The 20,008-nt window shown below is 44.3% G+C and overlaps 1 protein-coding gene across 1 annotated transcript in view; it reads right to left on the bottom strand.

Moving 5' to 3' along the window:
- LOC134582463 (uncharacterized) overlaps positions 1–12,496 on the bottom strand; it is a 33,183-nt gene extending 20,687 nt beyond the window's left edge. Inside the window, exons 1-3 of the mRNA XM_063439365.1 lie at positions 12,269–12,496; positions 7,976–8,148; positions 3,770–3,898 (exon numbers count right to left, since the gene is read on the bottom strand). Coding sequence (XP_063295435.1) covers positions 3,770–3,898; positions 7,976–8,148; positions 12,269–12,395 — 429 coding nt within the window. The 5' untranslated portion in view covers positions 12,396–12,496. The remainder of the gene's footprint in view (positions 1–3,769; positions 3,899–7,975; positions 8,149–12,268) is intronic.
- Positions 12,497–20,008: the final 7,512 nt, after the last annotated feature.

Genomic DNA, 20,008 nt, shown 5'->3' with positions numbered 1-20,008 from the left:
TAGAGTTTGTACGACCCCCGGTCCAAACACTCATGCCACACCGCATAGTTTTCTCCACACGAGACAAGGGCTTAGTGAGCGAAGAGATTCGCACCCTCCAAGAAAAAGGCGCCATATATCATGTCCCTTCACCATCCCCTGGGTTCATGAGCAACCTCCTCCTGGTGCCCAAGAAGGGCGGCGGAGAACGCCCAGTCATCAACTTGCGGCCACTAAACGCATTTGTACGGTACCACCATTTCAAGATGGAGGGTATCCACTGCCTGCGAGACCTGCTCAGATTAGGGGACTGGATGGTGAAACTGGACCTACAAGATGCCTATCTCACAATCCCTATTGCGGAGGAGTGCCACCACCTGCTCTAATTCCAATGGGAAAAGGCGACATGGAGATTCCGATGCCTTCCCTTTGGACTCTCATCGGCCCCTTGGTGCTTCACCAAGCTGCTGAAGCCAGTGGTCGCCTCGTTACGCTGCAGAGGCGTGCGGATGATCATTTATCTGGACGATATGCTGATCATGGCACACGAGGCCCACCAATTGCAACAACACCTAGCATGGGCATTGACATTGCTACAAAATTTGGGATTTCTCATCAATTGGGAAAAATCTGTACTTACCGCGTCCCAAAACATGGAATTCCTGGGTTTCCACATAGACGCAATTACCGGGACTCTCAGCCTAACGACGGACAAAGTCAGACTCATCAAAAAGGAGATCCGCAGAACACTCACGAGACCAGTACTAACACTCTGGCAACTAGCCAAAGTAATCCAACTCCTCTCAGCCTCCATCCAGGCAATCTTCCCGGGGCCACTGCACTACAGGGCCCTACAACGTCTAAAGGCCACACAACTGCACACAGGGCACTCGTACTCCGACTCTGTGCCACTCGACTATGAGGCCAAACAGGAGCTCACATGGTGGCTGCAACATATGGAGGCATGGAATGGCAGAGCAATATTCGGGACTGCCCCGGACTTTATCATAGAATCCGATTCGAGCACACACGGTTGGCAAGCGCACTGCGGGCCTACCTCCACCGGAGGAACCTGGTCGTGCTCAGAGAAAAACTTGCACATCAACGGTTTGGAACTCATGGCGGGATCTTTCGCCCTGAAGAGCCTCCTCAGGGGCATAACCAACTGCTCCATCGTCCTACAAATGGACAACATTTCCGCAGTCCGCTACATCAACCACCTCGGTGGCACGAGATCAAAGATATTGGCGACCTGGCCAAGGAGTTCTGGCAACACTGCCTGGAACACAACATCTCAGTCCAAGTGGAATACATCCCAGGAATGTCCAACGTAGTAGCGGATTGGCATTCCAGACATCTACACGACGCCAGCGACTGGCGGCTGGACCGCAGTGTGTTCTTACGACTTCAGATGCTCTGGGGCCCGATGCAAATCGACCTATTCGCATCTCGGCTAAACTCCCAACTAATGAAATACTCAAAGAGCTGGAATGAACCGGACTAGTTGAATAAATTGCTGGAAATCATTGTACATATACTATAATAGCTGTGCAAACTGGAGAAATAATAATAATAGTAGATAAATAGAATAAATAGAATCACATCTAATTCAAAGTGCAATCTTGCCTTAGTGGCTCACCTCTATATGTGTCTCTCTAAAGGATACCCCTATCCTACTACATACAACACAAGCAACTGTCTAGTGACTTTATTAAGGCTATGTGCAGGGTCAAGACCAGTGGCTTATGAATCTGTTCAGTAGGTCAATCGTCATGCAACTGACGTGGGTGTCCAAGACCTGGTCACAGTCGGTCCCTTAAATGGTTTTGGGGAATAACTTGTGGCTACTGCTAGTCTTTGCGTGTTAAGTTAAACTCCCAACTACCAGCATTCTTCAGCTGGAGACCAGACCCAGACGCACTAGCAGCGGACGCTTTTCTCCAACACTGGCCGAACAGCCGATTGTATGCCTTTCCTCCATTCTCCCTCATAGCTCGCACACTAGTACATCTCAGACGTACTCAAGCGTCCCTGGTCCTCATAACACTGTTTTGGACAGCCCAACCGTGGTTTCCAACACTCATGGAAATGTCCATGGACTTCCCGAGACTGCTTCCGGATCCCTTGTTCCTTTTATCAGACCCAGAGGGCAATCCACACCCCCTCATGGCCCAGGGGCAACTCAAATTCTTAGCGTGGCTCCTTTCAGGGGACCCTGGATCATACCAGATGTTCCACAAGACACTATCGAACTACTGGCAGGAGCTTGGTCGCCTGGAACTAGACGCTCCTACCTCTATGCCTGGAACGGATGGACTAGTTGGTGCATGGAACAACAAGTGGATCCCGTACGTGCTCCTGTAAATTACCTGTTACGGTTCCTCACCAACCTGCATAATCAAGGCTTAGCCTACCGAACCATCAATGGATGTTGATGCATGCTCTTTTACCCCCACAGGAGTCTCATTCAACATCTCCAGACGTACAAAATCGTCAATTACATCAGTCTCATACCCTTCGTTCCCACACAACGATAAACTCTGCCCAGTGCACTGTTTACGAGAATATGAGAAACGAACCCTGGAATTCAGGAAACCAACACAGCCAGAATTGTTTTTGGCTATCAGACAACCTCACCAACCTGTATCCACGGTGACCCTCGCCCGCTGGGTGAAATGGATAATGACTTTAGCACACATAGATACCACCGTATATGGCGCACACTCTACTAGAGGAGCCATGGCATCAAAAGTTTTCACGTTAGGTTGTAGATTAGAGGACCTCATGAGAACAGCAGATTGGTCCCGGGAATCGACGTTTAAGGAATATTACTTTCGACCTACGGAACATGTCTCGAGCCTAGTTATTTCACAGCTTTGAACTAGCCAAATAAGAGCCTCCGTGTCCTTTAATAAAATTACCAGATTTTACTAATTACATGACGTAAAGTCATGATTTTATAAAGGACACAGAGGCGAGTATTAGCCCGCCCAGATCAGATACACACAATATTGGTATCCCAACCCAGGTACGTAATAGGTACTTTAGTAGAAGGAATTCTCATTGATATATAAGTGGTTATTGGTAAATATATAACACAAGTAACGATTGCATGTTTTTAAAATATAACTGGTTACATAAACAGCTCAAGTTGATATAAAAGATTAAAACGAAAATAGTTGGCAAGGACATGCTTTGCCATTGTTTTCTTTGTCCCTTCCAGCGTGAAAAAATCCTACAACTCCCAGTGTGGACGATGAGTGACATCACAGTTCAGGATGATCAGTTCTGAAGGATCCCTGTGTTTCTTTCTCATGGAAGAGTTCAAGATCAAGTTCAGTGGTCAACCGTTTGTATGTTTTGTTGAGAACGAGTTGATAGTTAATCGCTACAGATTTTAGCTTCGGCAACATCAGGAAAGAGGAATAGGAGGAGGTTACATGAAAGGATATCAGAGAAGGACTGTTCCTATTGGATAGGAGATAATGATGTAATGTTAACCCTGTGAGGGTAGTTATACATGTTTCTTTTTTCTACAAATAAACACCTTAGCTTTTCTTTGCTGCTGAGGAATAAAAGAAAGAGATAAGCCTAATAAGAGCCTCCGTGTCCTTTATAAAATCATGACTTTACGTCATGTAATTAGTAAAATCTGGTAATTCTTCTTGGGGAATTACCTTTAAACTAGAGCTGAGCCTGTTACCCGACTGTATAAATATTTCTTCCAAAAATTTGAGCAAATTAACAAATAAAAACAAAACAGTCAAAATTTTAGAATGCATCATCTCACCAAGTTTCTGTAAGAATCAAGGGTTGGTGGTGATTTTCCTATTTCTGTTATTCCTTGATAAACTGGATTAGCAAGGTATCCTAAAGCCTTCTCTGTGAATTTTCGTGAATTAGTAGAAGTTGGAAAAATCTGTTGGAATAGAAGTATGCATACATATTTTTTTTATAGCTGGAGACTTAGATCCACATGTCCTGGACATGTCAAAGAACAAGCAGTTAGTAGTGGCTCTGTTACTTTTGGGGTCATGGCATGCCCACTTTGTGATGACATACTCACGTAGGTAACTTGACGCAAAAGCTGATGTGATTAATGTTTAATTATTTTATCTATATAAACTGACCTTGTAAACAGAACCTCCACATTTCTGATGAAACCCCAAGGTGAAACGTGTAAAGTGTGGTTTTTATAGTATATTTGTATTGTTTATTTACTATTGTTGCTTTTTATTGTAATAAAGTTAATCCTTTTAAATTTAATTTATTTTGAATTTATTTTGGATTTGTATCTTTGCTACCTACTGGCTTCCTGGTCCTGCAAATCCCAGGTGGGGACTATACCACCAACGTTATAAACACCAGAGCAGGTCCATGCTCTGGAAAATGTAAGTAGGATACATACAATTTATGTTACTGCTTACTGCTATATTGTACCATTGGATATCTCCACTTTTTATCTCCACATCACTTATCTTCTGGAGTAATATCATCACTGCTGCATTATATTCTTACACAGGGATCATACCGTCCATGCTGAAAACAACAGAGCTCTCAGTGGCTCTACAAAGTGTGAGTGTATTCCTGTTACACTATTATATTTGAACCTACTGTTTAAATGTACTTAACTATTTTATGCATTTTGTTCCTTTTCTCTTTTGAGATATCTGGCACTACAAAGCAAATAGTGTTCATATACATTTTCATTGCCGTGATATCACATTTAGAGGTTACCTATTCTTTTTAGGCGCAGTCTACTCTTTGTTTGTTTGAGTTGTTTTCACAAGGTTGGGGGATCCTTGTAAGGCTTGCTGCCTTTTTATTGTACCTAGTGAGCACCTAACTTCTGCACGTTTTTACTTGCTAACACACATGCAGACATTTACTAACATATGTGAAATTATTATAATCCTTTCCTCATCTACTCCCTGCTTCTCACCCTTTCTCAGAGAGGAAAGAAAAAAGTGGGAGTAAAACAGCTGTGTCATGCTATCCCATGACCCATTGCCTATTAAAAGACACTGTGTCCCAATATAATAATACCTTACATGTTAGCACTTACATTCATTCTCACTGTTATTAACAGTAATGCCACGTGCCACAATGCAGTTTTCTGGGCCAGGTAGTCAGTGGGAAATGCTAGGCCTGGCACCCTTAGCTGCTCAATCATCCTGCCATGTGCCCCTTTGTTTCGCCTAAAGAATCAACTTCTCCTAACTAAGAGGAGCTACCTGGGTAAGATCAACTAAGGTTGTTATATTTTATTTAAGCACTTTTTTTTATTAATAAGAATACAACATTATAATATAATATACATATATTAGTTAATTATAGTCAAATAGGTCTGTTTTCATCACATTCACACAAATGTCCCAATATCACTATTTTCAACAAAAACTAAATTTTTATTCTGTTAACGCTAAAAACGGTGGTGTGAGGAGGGATTGGTGGAAGATTCGGTTAATCCCAAGTAAAGGAATAACCTACCAGGATATGTTCTTAACTTGCATACATGTTTCAATATTAATATTTTAAACAAAAAGTATATTTTGCTCTGTTAACGGTAAAATAAATATATACATAATATTTTTTTTATTTTTTTTAGGAGGGATTGGTGGAATATTCCGTTGATGAAGAAATGATCTAGAAGGAAATATTGTTGTTCTTGCACAAGGGTGCCCAAAATGTAGATCTCCAGATGTTGTAAAACTACAACTCCCATGATGCTTGGCATGCCTTTAGAATGCCTTGAGAAAGATGAAACATCATGGAAGCCAGGGCCGGACTGGGGATACAAAGCAGCCCTGGATAAAACAATTTATGCCAGCCCCATAAGTCACTGCGCCATATATTGTCGCGTGTAACATGTAAGGCTATGTCTTGCCATGACAGATGATTGAGTAATCCATACAGGCTTTTCAACGTAAATGTCCCTACAGGCTTTTCAACGTAAACACTGACTTTTCAGAGAAAAAGCAGTGTTTACATTGCTTCAAAGTGACACCGCTAGTGACAGTCACTCAGACGGTCACTAGAGGTGCTTCCAGTGCACCTACATTCAGGGCCTCCACACTCTGTAGGTGCTGAACGTTCCCCATAGAGATACATTGATTCAATGCATCTCTATGAGGAGAGGCTGATTGGTGTAACGTTTTGCAGCCAATCCAATGGCAAAGCATTGGATTGGCTGAGATCATCAAGCTTGATGATCTCAGCCATAGAGGCAGGGCCAGTCGAGGGGAGACCAGCTCGCTGCGTGGGGGGAAAAAAAGGTGAGCAAAAACACTATTTTTAAACACACATTACACCATGACAGACACAGAAACACACATGACAGACCATGACACAGACAGACCATGACACAGACAGACCCACACACACACCATGACACAGACAGACACACACACATTTACCATGACACACACACCATGACACAGACAGACACACACCCCATGACAGACAGACACACCATGACACAGACAGACACACACACACACACCATGACACAGACAGACAGACACACACACACACCATGACAGACAGACACACACACCATACAGACAGACACCATGACACAGACAGACACACACCCCATGACACAGACACACACACCATGACGGACAGACACACCATGACACAGACAGACACACACACACACACACCATGACACAGACAGACACACACCCCATGACACAGACAGACACATCATGACGGACAGACACACCATGACACAGACAGACAGACAGACACACACAAGTCAAGTCTACTCATATGTAAGTTTCATCACACTTCAACCTACTTGGGTATGTGTGAAGGATTCTCAGTCTAGATCTCTGTACAAACACAAGAAGGCTGGTATCCTTTAGTAGCACCATAGACTAAGACTCAACATATTTTCTTAGTCATCAATCTACCTCCCTTTTACTTGTATTTTTTTTTCTCTAGGTAGACTATGGTAGGCTTTTTTTTATGGTAGGCACATTGAAACCATTTTAGGAATATGCAAATAGCATACTGGGTCCTGGCCCCAAACACAAATAGAAACATGTTAACGTACTGTGTAGTAAACTCATCAATAGAAAGATATTGTGAAAAACATACTGTATATGCTACAGCTTTTTCTAAATAACATCTTACCAGCATTTACTCTTCTACCAGTACGCATCCAGGGGGTCGTGCAGTGAGGAGGCTGCTGGGGCAGGGGCACCTGTGCTGGCGGAGGTCTGCTGGCGGCCGCTGGGGGACTTGTACTGGCGGCCGCTGGGGGAGCTGCGCTGGCTCTGCTCTCCCGCCCTCGCGCGCTGCTGAATGAGACCGGGGCCGGAATATGACGTCATATTCTGGCCCCGGTCTCATTCAGCTGCCCGCTGGGGAGCAGAGCCAGCGCAGCTCCCCCAGCGGCCGCCAGCAGACCTCCGCCAGCGGCCGCCAGCAGACCCAGGTGTCTGCCCGGCCCCAGGTGCCGACGGCCCACCGGGAAATTTCCCGGTACCCCGGTGGGCCAGTCCGGCCCTGATGGAAGCTGTAGTTTTAAAACATCTGTGGATATACCTTGTGTGGGCAAGCAAAGTAGAAAGTATCTGCAACAGAGATTTATCACAAATTGCAAGGTAAAGATAGTGCTACACTAACACAGAAAAGAGATAAAATGAATGAAATGAAGAGCCATGTTGTTTAAAATAGAACTGAAAGAGGTTGTGGGAGAACAGAGTCTTGTATATGGTCTAGGTCAGAATATTTTGTGATTGTAGGCCTGATTTCCAGAACATAAAAGTGTTCTGTTTTTCATCCCCTAAATATAATAACTAAAAAGGATAAGTGGTTTTCACTTCCAATACAGGAAATGTTTGCTATTTCAACACAAAATGTGGACATATTTTCAAGGACTTGATAGATATGGCTAACAAGCCATCAAGATTGGAAGAAAATATATGGAGCTAGATGGAGTAATTAGAAGCATAATGTTAAAATTTTTGCGGGATATGTTACTCACTGGAGTCGCCCAATACTGAACAGCATGCGTGATAAGTTCAGTCTTCGTACTCGATGATGCTACAGAGACTCCCTGCTGAACAAGGTACTGATAAATAATGTCACGTAAAACTTTTCTCCTTTTTAATAATTCTGCGGCATTACTACTGTTCAAAATGATGGCTTCAATAGCTCCTAAGGAAAAATATACAGAAACATCAGGATTGAATGTTATTTCATTCATTCATTTGTCGACCAATGAATGTGTAAATGACTTCTGCAAGTGAAAATGTACCTACTTTTAATTTAGCTTTAAGCAATACATTTGTATAAAAGCTGGGCCAACAGGATGTTTTGAAATATAACAATACCTAATTTTATCATTTGAAAGACTTAATTTTTAAAGATTTGAAAGTGAAAGTATGATGGGTTCGTAAGAGAAAATAAAAATTCGACCAATCGGCTTGAGACCCAACATCATAAAATAAGCAGCTCCAACCAAAGCTTCCTCAACCTAAGCCACTCTGTTTGAAGGCAAGTATATGACGTTGCACCCGTGCTAGACCCAACAAGCTTGTGGTGATAAATCACCCAAGCACTGTAAGTTGTTATGCAGCCCCCTGGTTTCAGGAGCTGCTCGCACTCTCTCTCCACCACTCAGGCCACTCCTGACTCTGAAATAGCAGTTCCTTGAACAGCCTATCTTAAGCACCACCAACCAGTGGCGCTGTATGCGAGACCTTCTCCTGTGTGGACGTTGCCTATCTGGGGATACCTGCATGGCTCCAGAACCAGGTGGATTATCAGTACACCCGTCTAAGTAGCTGGAACCCCACTTCAATTCTATCAATTCTATCGGTATAGCAGTCAAGTTGTTTGCCTTTGCACTTGCTCTGTGAGACAACTTGTCCCAGAAAAGGAACACAGAGTAGGTGATTACCCAGCGTTTAGATTGGTCTGTTGAGTCGCAGGGATCTTCCTGTCTGTGCTGTGAGTGGACATTCGCCATATTGTGGCACTAGAAGGACAGCTGTGACTAGGAGATGTTATAGGCCCTATAAGAGATGTTATTTCTTCAACCCTATCTCTCTTAATTCTCTTAATTCATCCTATTGATATCAGTTACACATTATGTCAGACTACAAACAGGGTCACTGTGACCGCTAGGCTGATTAGGCAGCAGTCTACGGCGCACTGACTCAGGGGGAGCAGTTTCCGGGTGACAAGCAGTAGGGGAGTGCACAGCACATCTCTCCCCTTCTGGCGGTCACTGCAAGTAGCTTGGCTGAGCCACGGACTGCTACCCAGTCTGAAAAGAAGTGCTTGCAAGGAGGACCAAACAGCTTCCTGTCAGACTGGGGAGAGCAAATAGAAGTTCCTCCACTGTGGACAGTGGCTTGGCCATGCTACACAGGAGGGAGATGAGCTGGGGAAGTATACTTTTATGATATCAATGTAAGCTGTATAAAGACTTACATCATTTTATTGCCTGATCAGGAGATGTTTAAACTTAGGGAATGAGTTCTCAGTTTGGAATCCTGTGGATTCTCCATGGCAATGTCTGTTAAGTTATTGATCTACCAAGGTTCCCTGTGGTATATGGGTCACAAGTGGCTGATTGTTTGTCCATCGACCTGTTATGCTTAATTGAAGCGATTGCAAGATTTGACTTACATAATCATACTTCCTACTTACTGAAGAATGTTAAAGTCATGTACTCCCACTATATGCATTGTGTAGCATGTGCCCCTACCACTTTGTTTTCCTTTTGACTGGTTTCAATCCATACATTGCATCCAAAGTTCAGACATAACACATAAATCAGGTGTAGTGTACAAGGTGCAGGATTTCGAGACAGTTGATATATGATCATATAGGGACAGGGGGAAAAGACCATAAAGGGAAGGGGGACTTAGACCATAAGGTGACAGGGGGGATGAGAGACCATAAAGGGACAGGTGGGAGAGCACAAAGCGATGGGGGGGGGGGGGAGACCAAAAAGAAACAAAGGGCTGAGGGGGGCCAAGAGACACAAAGAGGGCTGGAGGGGACAAAGAGGCAAACAGAGGGACTGACGGGACAAGGAGACACACAGAGGGGTTGTGGGGGACAAAGAGACATACAGAGGGCGTGGTGTGGACGAAGAGAAACAAAGATGTTGGGGAGAAAAATACATACAGAGGGTCTGGGAAGGGGAAAAAGAGACACACAAATGATTTGTGAGAGCAAGATACACACAAACCAACTGGAGGAAGAAAAAGACACACAAATTTGGCAATTTTTGTTTTGGGTAAAGGGGTGCAAGTAGCTGGTTTTGCCTAGGGCACAAAATTGTTTTTCACTTGCCCTGACTATAACTTATCGGTAGTCAGGGCAGTCTCCAACTAACATCTGATAACATACTTCATATTCTCTAAGCTGGGACCAATTACTAAAGCATGGTCCAAGACAATTCTCTGGGCAGCTAGCAATTAGAATTAGACATTTCCTTTTACTTTACTCTACATCCTCACTCACGTTTTATTCTGTTATTATGAAGTGTGATGGGAATACACAAGACACAGTTTGTTTTGGTTTGAGTATAAATTAAAAGTATTTTTTTTTTTTTTTTTTTTAATCTCTGCACTTTCCAAACTTGTCATTGCTATTTGTACCTTGCTAAACTTCTGATTTTAGTGGTACTGTCTAGCATTTATTAAGGTTAAAGGACCACTCTAGTGCCAGGAAAACATACTTGTTTTCCTGGCACTAGAGTGCCCTGAGGGTGCCCCCACCCTCAGGGTCCCCCTCCCGCCGGGCTCTGGAAAGGGGAAAGGGGTAAAAACTTACCTTTTTCCAGCGGTAGGCGGAGAGCTCTCCTCCTCCGATCCTCCTCTTCTCCTCCCCGTCGGCTGAATGCGCACGCGCGGCAAGAGCTGCGCGCGCATTCAGCCGGTCACATAGGAAAGCATTCATAATGCTTTCCTATGGACGCTTACGTGCTCTCACTGTGATTTTCACAGTGAGAATCACGCAAGCGCCTCTAGCGGCTGTCAGTGAGACAGCCACTAGAGGAAATAGGGGAAGGCTTAACCCATTCACAAACATAGCAGTTTCTCTGAAACTGCTATGTTTATGAAAAAATGGGTTAACCCTAGAAGGACCTGGCACCCAGACCACTTAATTAAGCTGAAGTGGTCTGGGTGCCTAGAGTGGTCCTTTAATCCTACATGGGAAGTTGGTGTTCAACCCAAATCTCCTAAGGGGCTGACATTCATTTCTGTAAGGAAGACAGAGGTCTGGTGCTCTTCACTCCTCCATGTCCACACCTTCCCCACTGTCACTGCTTGTCAAAAATTCATGTCTGAGACAGTAGTATATAAACCATACCCAACACAATCCATTTTGCTACTCTAGTCTATGTACCATGAAATATACCAATATAAACCACCTTGTTATCGCTGGCTGTAAAAGAATGAAAACGTGACACGTGTAGCATCCTTAGATGTAAATGGGTACTAGTAAGCAAAAGCCCTAAAGTTTTGCAATATAGCCATTTGTTTACAAAGGAAATACAATAAATAAAAAAATACAGTTTAAAAAAATATATAAATATGAATTTTGAAATTTTAAACTTTTGTTCTGTGTCAGCGGTTTTCCTGCAGGTTAATGCCCTTTATTTTCATCTTACTGTAAAATTTAAGAAATACCACTTAAGCTAAAAATGATATGTATTTATAACTGCCAGGCATAAATCTTCAGAAAAAGGCTTCTTTTAGGACATCTCAAGAAAAATAGATTTACTATACTATAGGAAGTCAGTGAGTTACCTGCACTCTGAGATGCTAAAATAAAAATCATCATATTGTTTACATTGCTGTGAATACAGTGCAATTCAGGAAGACAAAAAGAGAAGGGGAGGGAGGGGGATACAGGAAAAGAGGAAGATAGAGAAAGTTTATTTCACATATCGCTTAACCGCGATAGACAATTCAAGGTAATGCAATGAGAATTCTAAATTTTATGTAAAGAAAATAAAAATCATCATATTGTTTACATTGCTGTGAATACAGTGCAATTCAGGAAGACAAAAAGAGAAAGGGAGGGAGGGGGATAGAGAAAGTTAATTTCACATATCCCTTAACCGCGATAGACAATTCAAGGTAATGCAATGAGAATTCAAAATTTTATGTAAAGAAAATAAAAATGTATGCATTTCAGCCAAAAGATTTTGATACCTCCACAGTAACCTTGTATATTTGATGAGCTTGAACATGGTCAAGGTACCTTTGTATTCTCTGTGTGCGTTGCGTGTATCTTTGGCTCTGCCTCTTACCTGTTCGGCTGAAAGCCTGGTTTCTGTTTTTGGTGACAGTCCCTGCTAGTGATTGAAGATCAGGGGTCGCCAGGAGCTGTAACAATTGCCTGCTTCCTTCTCTTTCTCTCTGACTCAGACCCGCCATGGGAAAATTATTAAGTTAATTACCTCTGTGGAGTGCCAAAAAAAAGACACAAACATTAAAATCTATTAAACCACAGACTGACTTCGAGGAAACGAAACCTATTAAAGTCACTACCTTTTTTCTGGGTGGGAGGTACTTCTAGCAGCACAAACACCAGCTGATAATACACAACAACAGAGCTTTATCGCTGGCTAAGTTTACATTTGAGAAGCTTATTCACAAAATTCCATCGCAGACAGGTCAGAGTTTTTGGCTCTTCCCTTATTACTTCATAATACATAAGTTTTGTCATTTATAATTACTCATACATTTGCTTACATTTGCTTATATACTTTTCTTATTATTATCTTTATTTATTATTACTTTCTCTACTTGTGTTCCATGTATTTTTACTTTAACTACCTTTCCCTCCTTTTCTGGGACTGTTTTGACTGCCTCGCTCCGTTTCACCGTTTTTCCCGCTCGTTTTTTCCGCCCTCGGGCGGTCCCCGAGTTTTGGCAGGTCCCTCAGACTTTGCCACTGCTTTGCCGCCCCTGCCGGCTCCCTCTCACTCATTTTGCCGCGGCTCGGCGCCAGCCGCGGCTACACTCGCGGCAGCCATCTTTAATCCCGCAAAATCTCGCAAGATTACGGACGCCATCTTGAAAGTGCTGCCAGTGCCGCCAGTGCCGCCAGTGCCGCGAGGGACATACACTGGATGGAAATCTACCGAAATTCTCCACAGAGGTCAGTTATAAAAGCTTAAAAGCTGTTAAAGGCACATAAGGTGTTAACCTGTGCCTGCTTGGGGTGTTGCCCTTAAACTGTGCTGCTAAAGAGGTCGCTTTGTGGCCACCTCTACAACCCTGGGTGAGGCCCAGAACAAAAATCCGAACTAGTGGTTTTGTATCCTGCCCTGCTGGGGCTATTTATTATTATTACCATTGGCTCTATATACCATGCTGGGGTGATTTTGCCACAGTTCTCCTTGGTCACAGACCCTGCTGAAGGTATAACCTTCTCATACATACTACTACATACCCTGCTTAGGTATAATATATTTACAACCCTGCTGGGGTTATTTGGTTTTCTCCTCAAACCATTATCATACCTTTTATAAACCCTGCTGGGGTAATTTGTACTCTGTACAACAAAAACATGTTATTGCACCCTGCTGGGGTCCGCATAACGATACTAAAACAGCTTATTACTGTCTAATACAGCATACTGACCTCTATCATACGCCCTGTGCCAAACACATATTCAGGCATTATGGAGACCTCTCAGACAACAGAGCTCCAAAACATGGTAAACGAGGCCGTATCCGCCTCCATGGAGAAAGTTCTCTCCAAAATGATGGCCTCTGGTCCTGACAAGAGGAAACCATCAAAAACCCACCCATCCCGCCATGACTCAGATTCTGATAAACCAGAATCACGCAAGAGCCCAGAAACCCTCACGGGCAAACGCCATTGGAAAGGCGAAAAGGGTCACCAAAACCCTAACAAAGGCAAAAACCCTGCTAAATGCACTAAACGCGCTACAGCCACCACCCCGAACCCGCAACACGAGTACTCTTCGGAAGAAGAAGAATCTCACGCTAAATCCATGGCCATCCTAGATGAATGGCAAGCGTATGAGTCAGATTCCAACGAGGATGCTTGGGGCTCAGACTCAGGATCACAATCCTTCTTTCCACAACACACGTTCATGGGAGAACCCCAAGAACCAGACAACGTGGAAACCCCGCAGGAAGACGAAGACACCATATTCGACCCACTGGGACAAAAACTTTTTGACCCACGAAAAATAAGACACCCACGCTCAAGCGACTGGACACCACCTGACCACTTAGCGAGGTTTATGCACCTCTGGTTACGAAAGTCCATGGACAAGACAGTCCGCACCTGCTTGAGGTCGGAATGTCCACAACCTTTTCTACCTGACCACGTTGCGGACACTCCAGAATTCGACCAGGTTATGACCACCTTTATGTCACGAGGTGGTCGTGACCCACGCAAAGGAGTGGAGAAAGGGTTTAGAGGGGTACAGGATAAACTTCTGGATTCAGTGGGACCACTATCCAGAATTATGTATTTGGCCGACGATGCCCTAGCCAAAGCCGATCAATTCGACGCTACTATGGTGCACGAATGGGCACATGATGTGTGGGAATGGGCACAAAGGTGCTTCTGTTTTGTGGGTAATGCCAATGTCGCCTTATCATCTGAGCGACGCAAAGCAGCACTTCTCCGCATTGACGGGAAGTTGGTGGAGTTGGGCACCAAAGAACTAGGTCCTATGGCACAGGGCAAACTCTTTGGAGAACCTTTCCTTAAAGAATTGAGCAGACATGTTAACGTCTACACATCCTTGAACAAGGCTCAGACATCAATGCGAAGAGTCTTTAGACAAAACCCCTCCAGGGGTGTTTTTGGACGGGCTGGCCGCCAAAGGGGCCATGCTGCCAGCCGTTTCTGGCCCTCAGGCCCCCGATCTACGAGACCCAACCCTTTTACCAAGAGATGGGATACCGCCCATCTTCCTACACTCGAGGCGCAGACAGAGGTCGCGGACCACGCACTCGAGGCAGAGCACGTTTCTCCTCAGGTAAGCAACCATTTCACCCATGTTTCCCTTCCAATGCATACAGCAGGTCGCATATCTCTTTTCTTCCAGGAATGGACCTCCATCTCCACGGACGCATGGATCCTACAGACAGTACAAGGCTACGTCATAGAGTTCGTAGACCAACCTCGACAGATGGAACTACCACGTCCCATCAGCTCAAGAATAGACACCTCTCTCATCAACGACGAACTACAAACCCTATACTCGAAAGGCGCGATCGAACCCGCCTCCGACCCTCGAGGTTTCTTCAGCAACATCTTCTTAGTAAAGAAGAAAACAGGCGATCTACGACCTGTCATAAACCTACGACAACTCAACCAATACGTTGCTTACAACCAGTTCAAGATGGAAGGCATACATCTTCTAAGAGACCTCTTACAAGACAAGGATTGGTTCACGAGACTGGACCTCAAGGACGCATATCTCTCTGTACCCGTCCACCAATCTTGCAGACAATACCTTCGTTTCCACTGGCAAGGCGGTCCTTGGCAATTCACGTGCCTCCCCTTCGGCCTCAGTTTGGCCCCATGGTGCTTCACCAAACTGCTGAAACCTGTGGTCTCACATCTTCGAGCTCAAGGCATTCGCTGCATTATATACCTGGACGACCTCCTACTGTTCTGCTCAGACAGACTCAGACTAATACGACACACGCTACACCACGGATCTCATGTCATCCCTGGGCTTCACAGTGAACTTTAAAAAATCAGCTATCTCCCCATCACAAACAGTCCAATTTCTGGGATTCGAGATAGATTCCACCTCCAGCACTCTACGGCTACAAACAGCAAAAATCTCAGCCATTCGCAAGGAATTACGCAGGGCCATCCGCTGCCACACCATTCCACTCCGCGCCCTCGCACGCATTGTGGGACTTCTCTCTGCTTCCATTCAAGCTATATTCCCCGGTCCACTTCACTACAGGGCGATGCAACGCCTCAAAGCTTCCTTCCTCAGGGAAAACACCTCATACGATCAGCCGGTCCCGATGACAGAGGAAGTCAGAGACGAACTCAGATGGTGGCTGGACAGCATGGAGGCATGGAACGGCCGAGCCATCTTCGGAAAGGCTCCCGACATGATATTGGAATCAGACGCCAGCCTCTGGGGATGGGGCGCGACGAGCGAAAATATATCCACAGGAGGCGCCTGGACATCCCAAGAGCTCAACTTACATATAAACTGCCTAGAACTCCTAGCCGGGTCTTTCGCTATCCGAAGCCTAGCAAAGGACAAGTCGGATTGCTGCATCCTCCTCCGGATGGACAACATCGCCGCAGTCCGCTACATCAACCGCCTAGGCGGAGCCCGCTCCCGTCTCCTGTCGGAAATAACGAAAGAAATCTTCGACTTCTGCCTACCCCGCATCATCTCCCTCACAGCGGAATACCTCCCAGGAGAGACAAACCTCACAGCGGATTGGTTCTCACGCCACTGGCGGGACACCAGCGACTGGAAACTGGATCCACAAATCTTCAACCACATTGCGGAACGCCTAGGACCACTCCACCTGGACCAATTTGCGTCCCGCAACAACAGACAAACGAAATTATACTTCAACTGGCTACCGGACCCGGAGAGTGCAGCAGTAGACGCATTCCTACAACCATGGCCGATCACGGGAGCCTACGCCTTCCCTCCTTTCGCCATGATAGCGAGGACCATACACTACCTGAAGAACCAGCAAACCTCGCTAGTACTCATCACTCCACTATGGAGGGGACAACCATGGTTCCCAGATCTCCTAGCTCTATCATGCAACGATCCTCTCCTACTACCTCATCATCAGTACATTCTCACAGATCCAAAAGGCAACCCTCATCCACTCATCCTAGACAATCGCCTCCATCTGGTGGCTTGGACGCTTTCAGGGGCTCCTGGCAAGTCGGCGAACTATCGCAGACTGCTAAGGAACTACTATGGGACTCATGGGCCCCCGGAACCAGAAGATGCTACCTATCTGCTTGGAATTCCTGGTCCACTTGGTGTTTGGAACGGAACTTCGATCCATTTACGGCCTCTATTTCAACCATCTTGAACTTCCTATCCCACCTATTCTCATTAGGCCGGTCTTACAGATCACTTAATGTAATCCGTTCAGCTATTTCAGCGGCCCGGTTGGTAAGGACCTACTTGTATGTCGACTCCTTAGAGGCATTCGATTACAACACCCCCCAGGGCCGAAATATTCTCAATTCTGGGACGTCGATGTAATCCTCCGATTCGTGAGAGACTGGCCAACTAACGACAGACTCTCCCTCTGTCAACTATCAGCAAAACTCACAATCTTGCTTTGCCTGGTCTCCTTCCGCAGGGTGTCAGACATTTGAGCACTGGACATAGACGCTTTCTCAATCTCCCCAGAAGGAGTTACATTCCGGATATCTCGTCGCACTAAGACGGACTCCACATCTGTGTTTTATCCTTTCTTCCCCACAGATCCACAACTCTGCGTCGTCTCCACTCTACAACAATACGTGGAAACTACCATACCACTCTGGTCTACACCATCAGGTCAACTCCTAGTATCATATGTTAGACCACATGTCCCCATCACTACCACCACCTTAGCGAGATGGGTTCGCTGGCTACTATCGCTAGCCGGCGTTGACACTACGTTCGGAGCCCACTCTGTACGCGGAGCAGCAGCATCCTCAGCCTTCATGGCGGGTGCCTCCCTAACGGATATCCTACGCTCCGCAGATTGGTCTAGAGAGTCTACATTTCGCACCTTCTTTTCCGACCGAACTCCGGTGCATCTATGTCTCTTATCCTACAGCGTTAAAAATGCAAAATAGGAAGCCTCCTGTCATGTGATAAAATTGAAGATTTGACAGGAGGCGAGTATTTTCCCACCCGGAGAGGAGGGGAACTACTCTATTCATATGTTGTCTACATCTTTCCATTTCCTGTTTCTTCTCCTGTCTCCTTGAACTAATATGTTAGGCATAATGTGCCCTCTGTTATCATCAGCCTATTTAACTACTAGTAGATTATACACTGAATACGCAAATTATACTAGCGCAATGTTGTCCGATGGATCACTGTCATGACTACAAACAGTTTCAAGACCGGTGCCTAACCTTCTCATATTCTCTTTTCAGTTTAATTTCGTAAAAATTTGGAACATCTAATGACCATAACCATAGGATTACGGTTCCTCATATAAAGACCAAAGACCCTATCGGACGTTTCACCCGTTGGTGCCTGTTTCTACTCAAGCCAAGAAGTTCATCATTCCCGTTAGATACCACTACTGATGTTCGTTACAGACTTTATCGCAAACCTTCTTCCCTGTTCCGATGTCGCTTCCGAAAGAGGGGGAGGAGCCTGTTCACTGGGACAATATACTCCCTGTTTGCATTTTGATTGGTTTAACTGTTTCACTTTCTTTACTGCTGTGGAGTTTAGTAAAGAGAGTAATGCAAAATACTCGCCTCCTGTCATTATTAAAATTAAGATTATAAGTACACTAGCGCTAGCATAATCTTCAATTATACAGCAATGTGTTTAGTGAATAACTCGCCCCCCATTTCCTAGAATACTAGCAATGAGGTATGATGGCCAAGTAAGTTGTATTTTCCTATTTTGAGAGTGTGCTGCCCTGCTGAAATTCTCCTTTTATTTGAACAAACCACCAGTAACCACAGTATTAATCAATACAACTTAATTAAAGAAAAGAACTCAAGCCAGTGTTTGAGATATAGACAAGTATCAACCTTTAATACATTTGATCTGCCCTCACTCTCCTATAAGCCTCACAATGCAAAATTAATTGGTCCAAATGTTAATATCCTCAGTATCTTGCATTACCAGGAATGGCCCTTACACCAGAATAAAAAAAACATGTGCTTTGATAGTGACAAAAGTATGAAGTGCAAAATCAACAATTTGTTTCACTGTCCATTTCACTGTCTATATTTGTTTGGCTTAATTTGTATCCAGTTTTTTCCTCCCAGTTAAGGCAATCCTCATAAAAAGCTGTGGGCTTTTTTTCATGTACTGGGGCAAATGTTTGGAGAGATCATAAGATCGAAGTCCTCTTCTGATGTCCCCAGAGTGTTCTGAAATGTGGGTTTCTAATATATATTTGGTGCAACCTATGTATTGGAAGCCAAAGGGGCATAGCAAAATATTAATTAATCTGGAAGAGTGGCAGTTTAAATGATGCTCAACCACATTTGTCTTCTTTCTATTCTCAAACACAAAGTGGATCTGTTTCTTAGGGAGTAGCCTGCTATTAGAACAACCTTCACAATTCTCAAATATAAAAAAAATATTTATTTTAGGTAAAAAAAAATTAAACGCTAGCCTATTCTTATTGGTTGTTTTCACATGTAGCAGCTTATGGAATTTCTTGAAGAAAGTGGATAATGCAGTGTTCTTTATGGGGGAAAAGAAGGGAGTAAAGGGGATCAAGGATGGAAAAAATTATGGTAATTTACTAAAGTGAGAATTCAACTGAATTCTAAATTATTATTTTTTTTTTAAATTAATTAATTTCAAATTTAAGAACACAGTAGCCAAACTGAAAGCATATGTATAATGTCAGCTACTGGTGAGCAGAGATGGCCAGAAGAAGGAACATGATGGAGTAGGGAAGAAAATCATTTTTACATTTTGGATAGTTTACAATTTTTCACGATTCGATATCAGAGAGGTAAGAATAAATTATTTTTTTGCCAGAGAAAATGCTAGGCAACGTACCCCCCTCTATAACTGGTATAAACCAGAATCACGCAAGAGCCCAGAAACCCTCACGGGCAAACGCCATTGGAAAGGCGAAAAGGGTCACCAAAACCCTAACAAAGGCAAAAACCCTGCTAAATGCACTAAACGCGCTACAGCCACCACCCCGAACCCGCAACACGAGTACTCTTCGGAAGAAGAAGAATCTCACGCTAAATCCATGGCCATCCTAGATGAATGGCAAGCGTATGAGTCAGATTCCAACGAGGATGCTTGGGGCTCAGACTCAGGATCACAATCCTTCTTTCCACAA

The sequence above is a fragment of the Pelobates fuscus genome, chromosome 1 (genome assembly GCF_036172605.1).
Source record: "Pelobates fuscus isolate aPelFus1 chromosome 1, aPelFus1.pri, whole genome shotgun sequence".
Taxonomy (NCBI): Eukaryota; Metazoa; Chordata; class Amphibia; order Anura; family Pelobatidae; genus Pelobates; species Pelobates fuscus.
The sequence above is the reverse complement of the archived record's forward strand: the minus strand, read 5'-3'. Positions and strand labels throughout refer to the sequence as shown.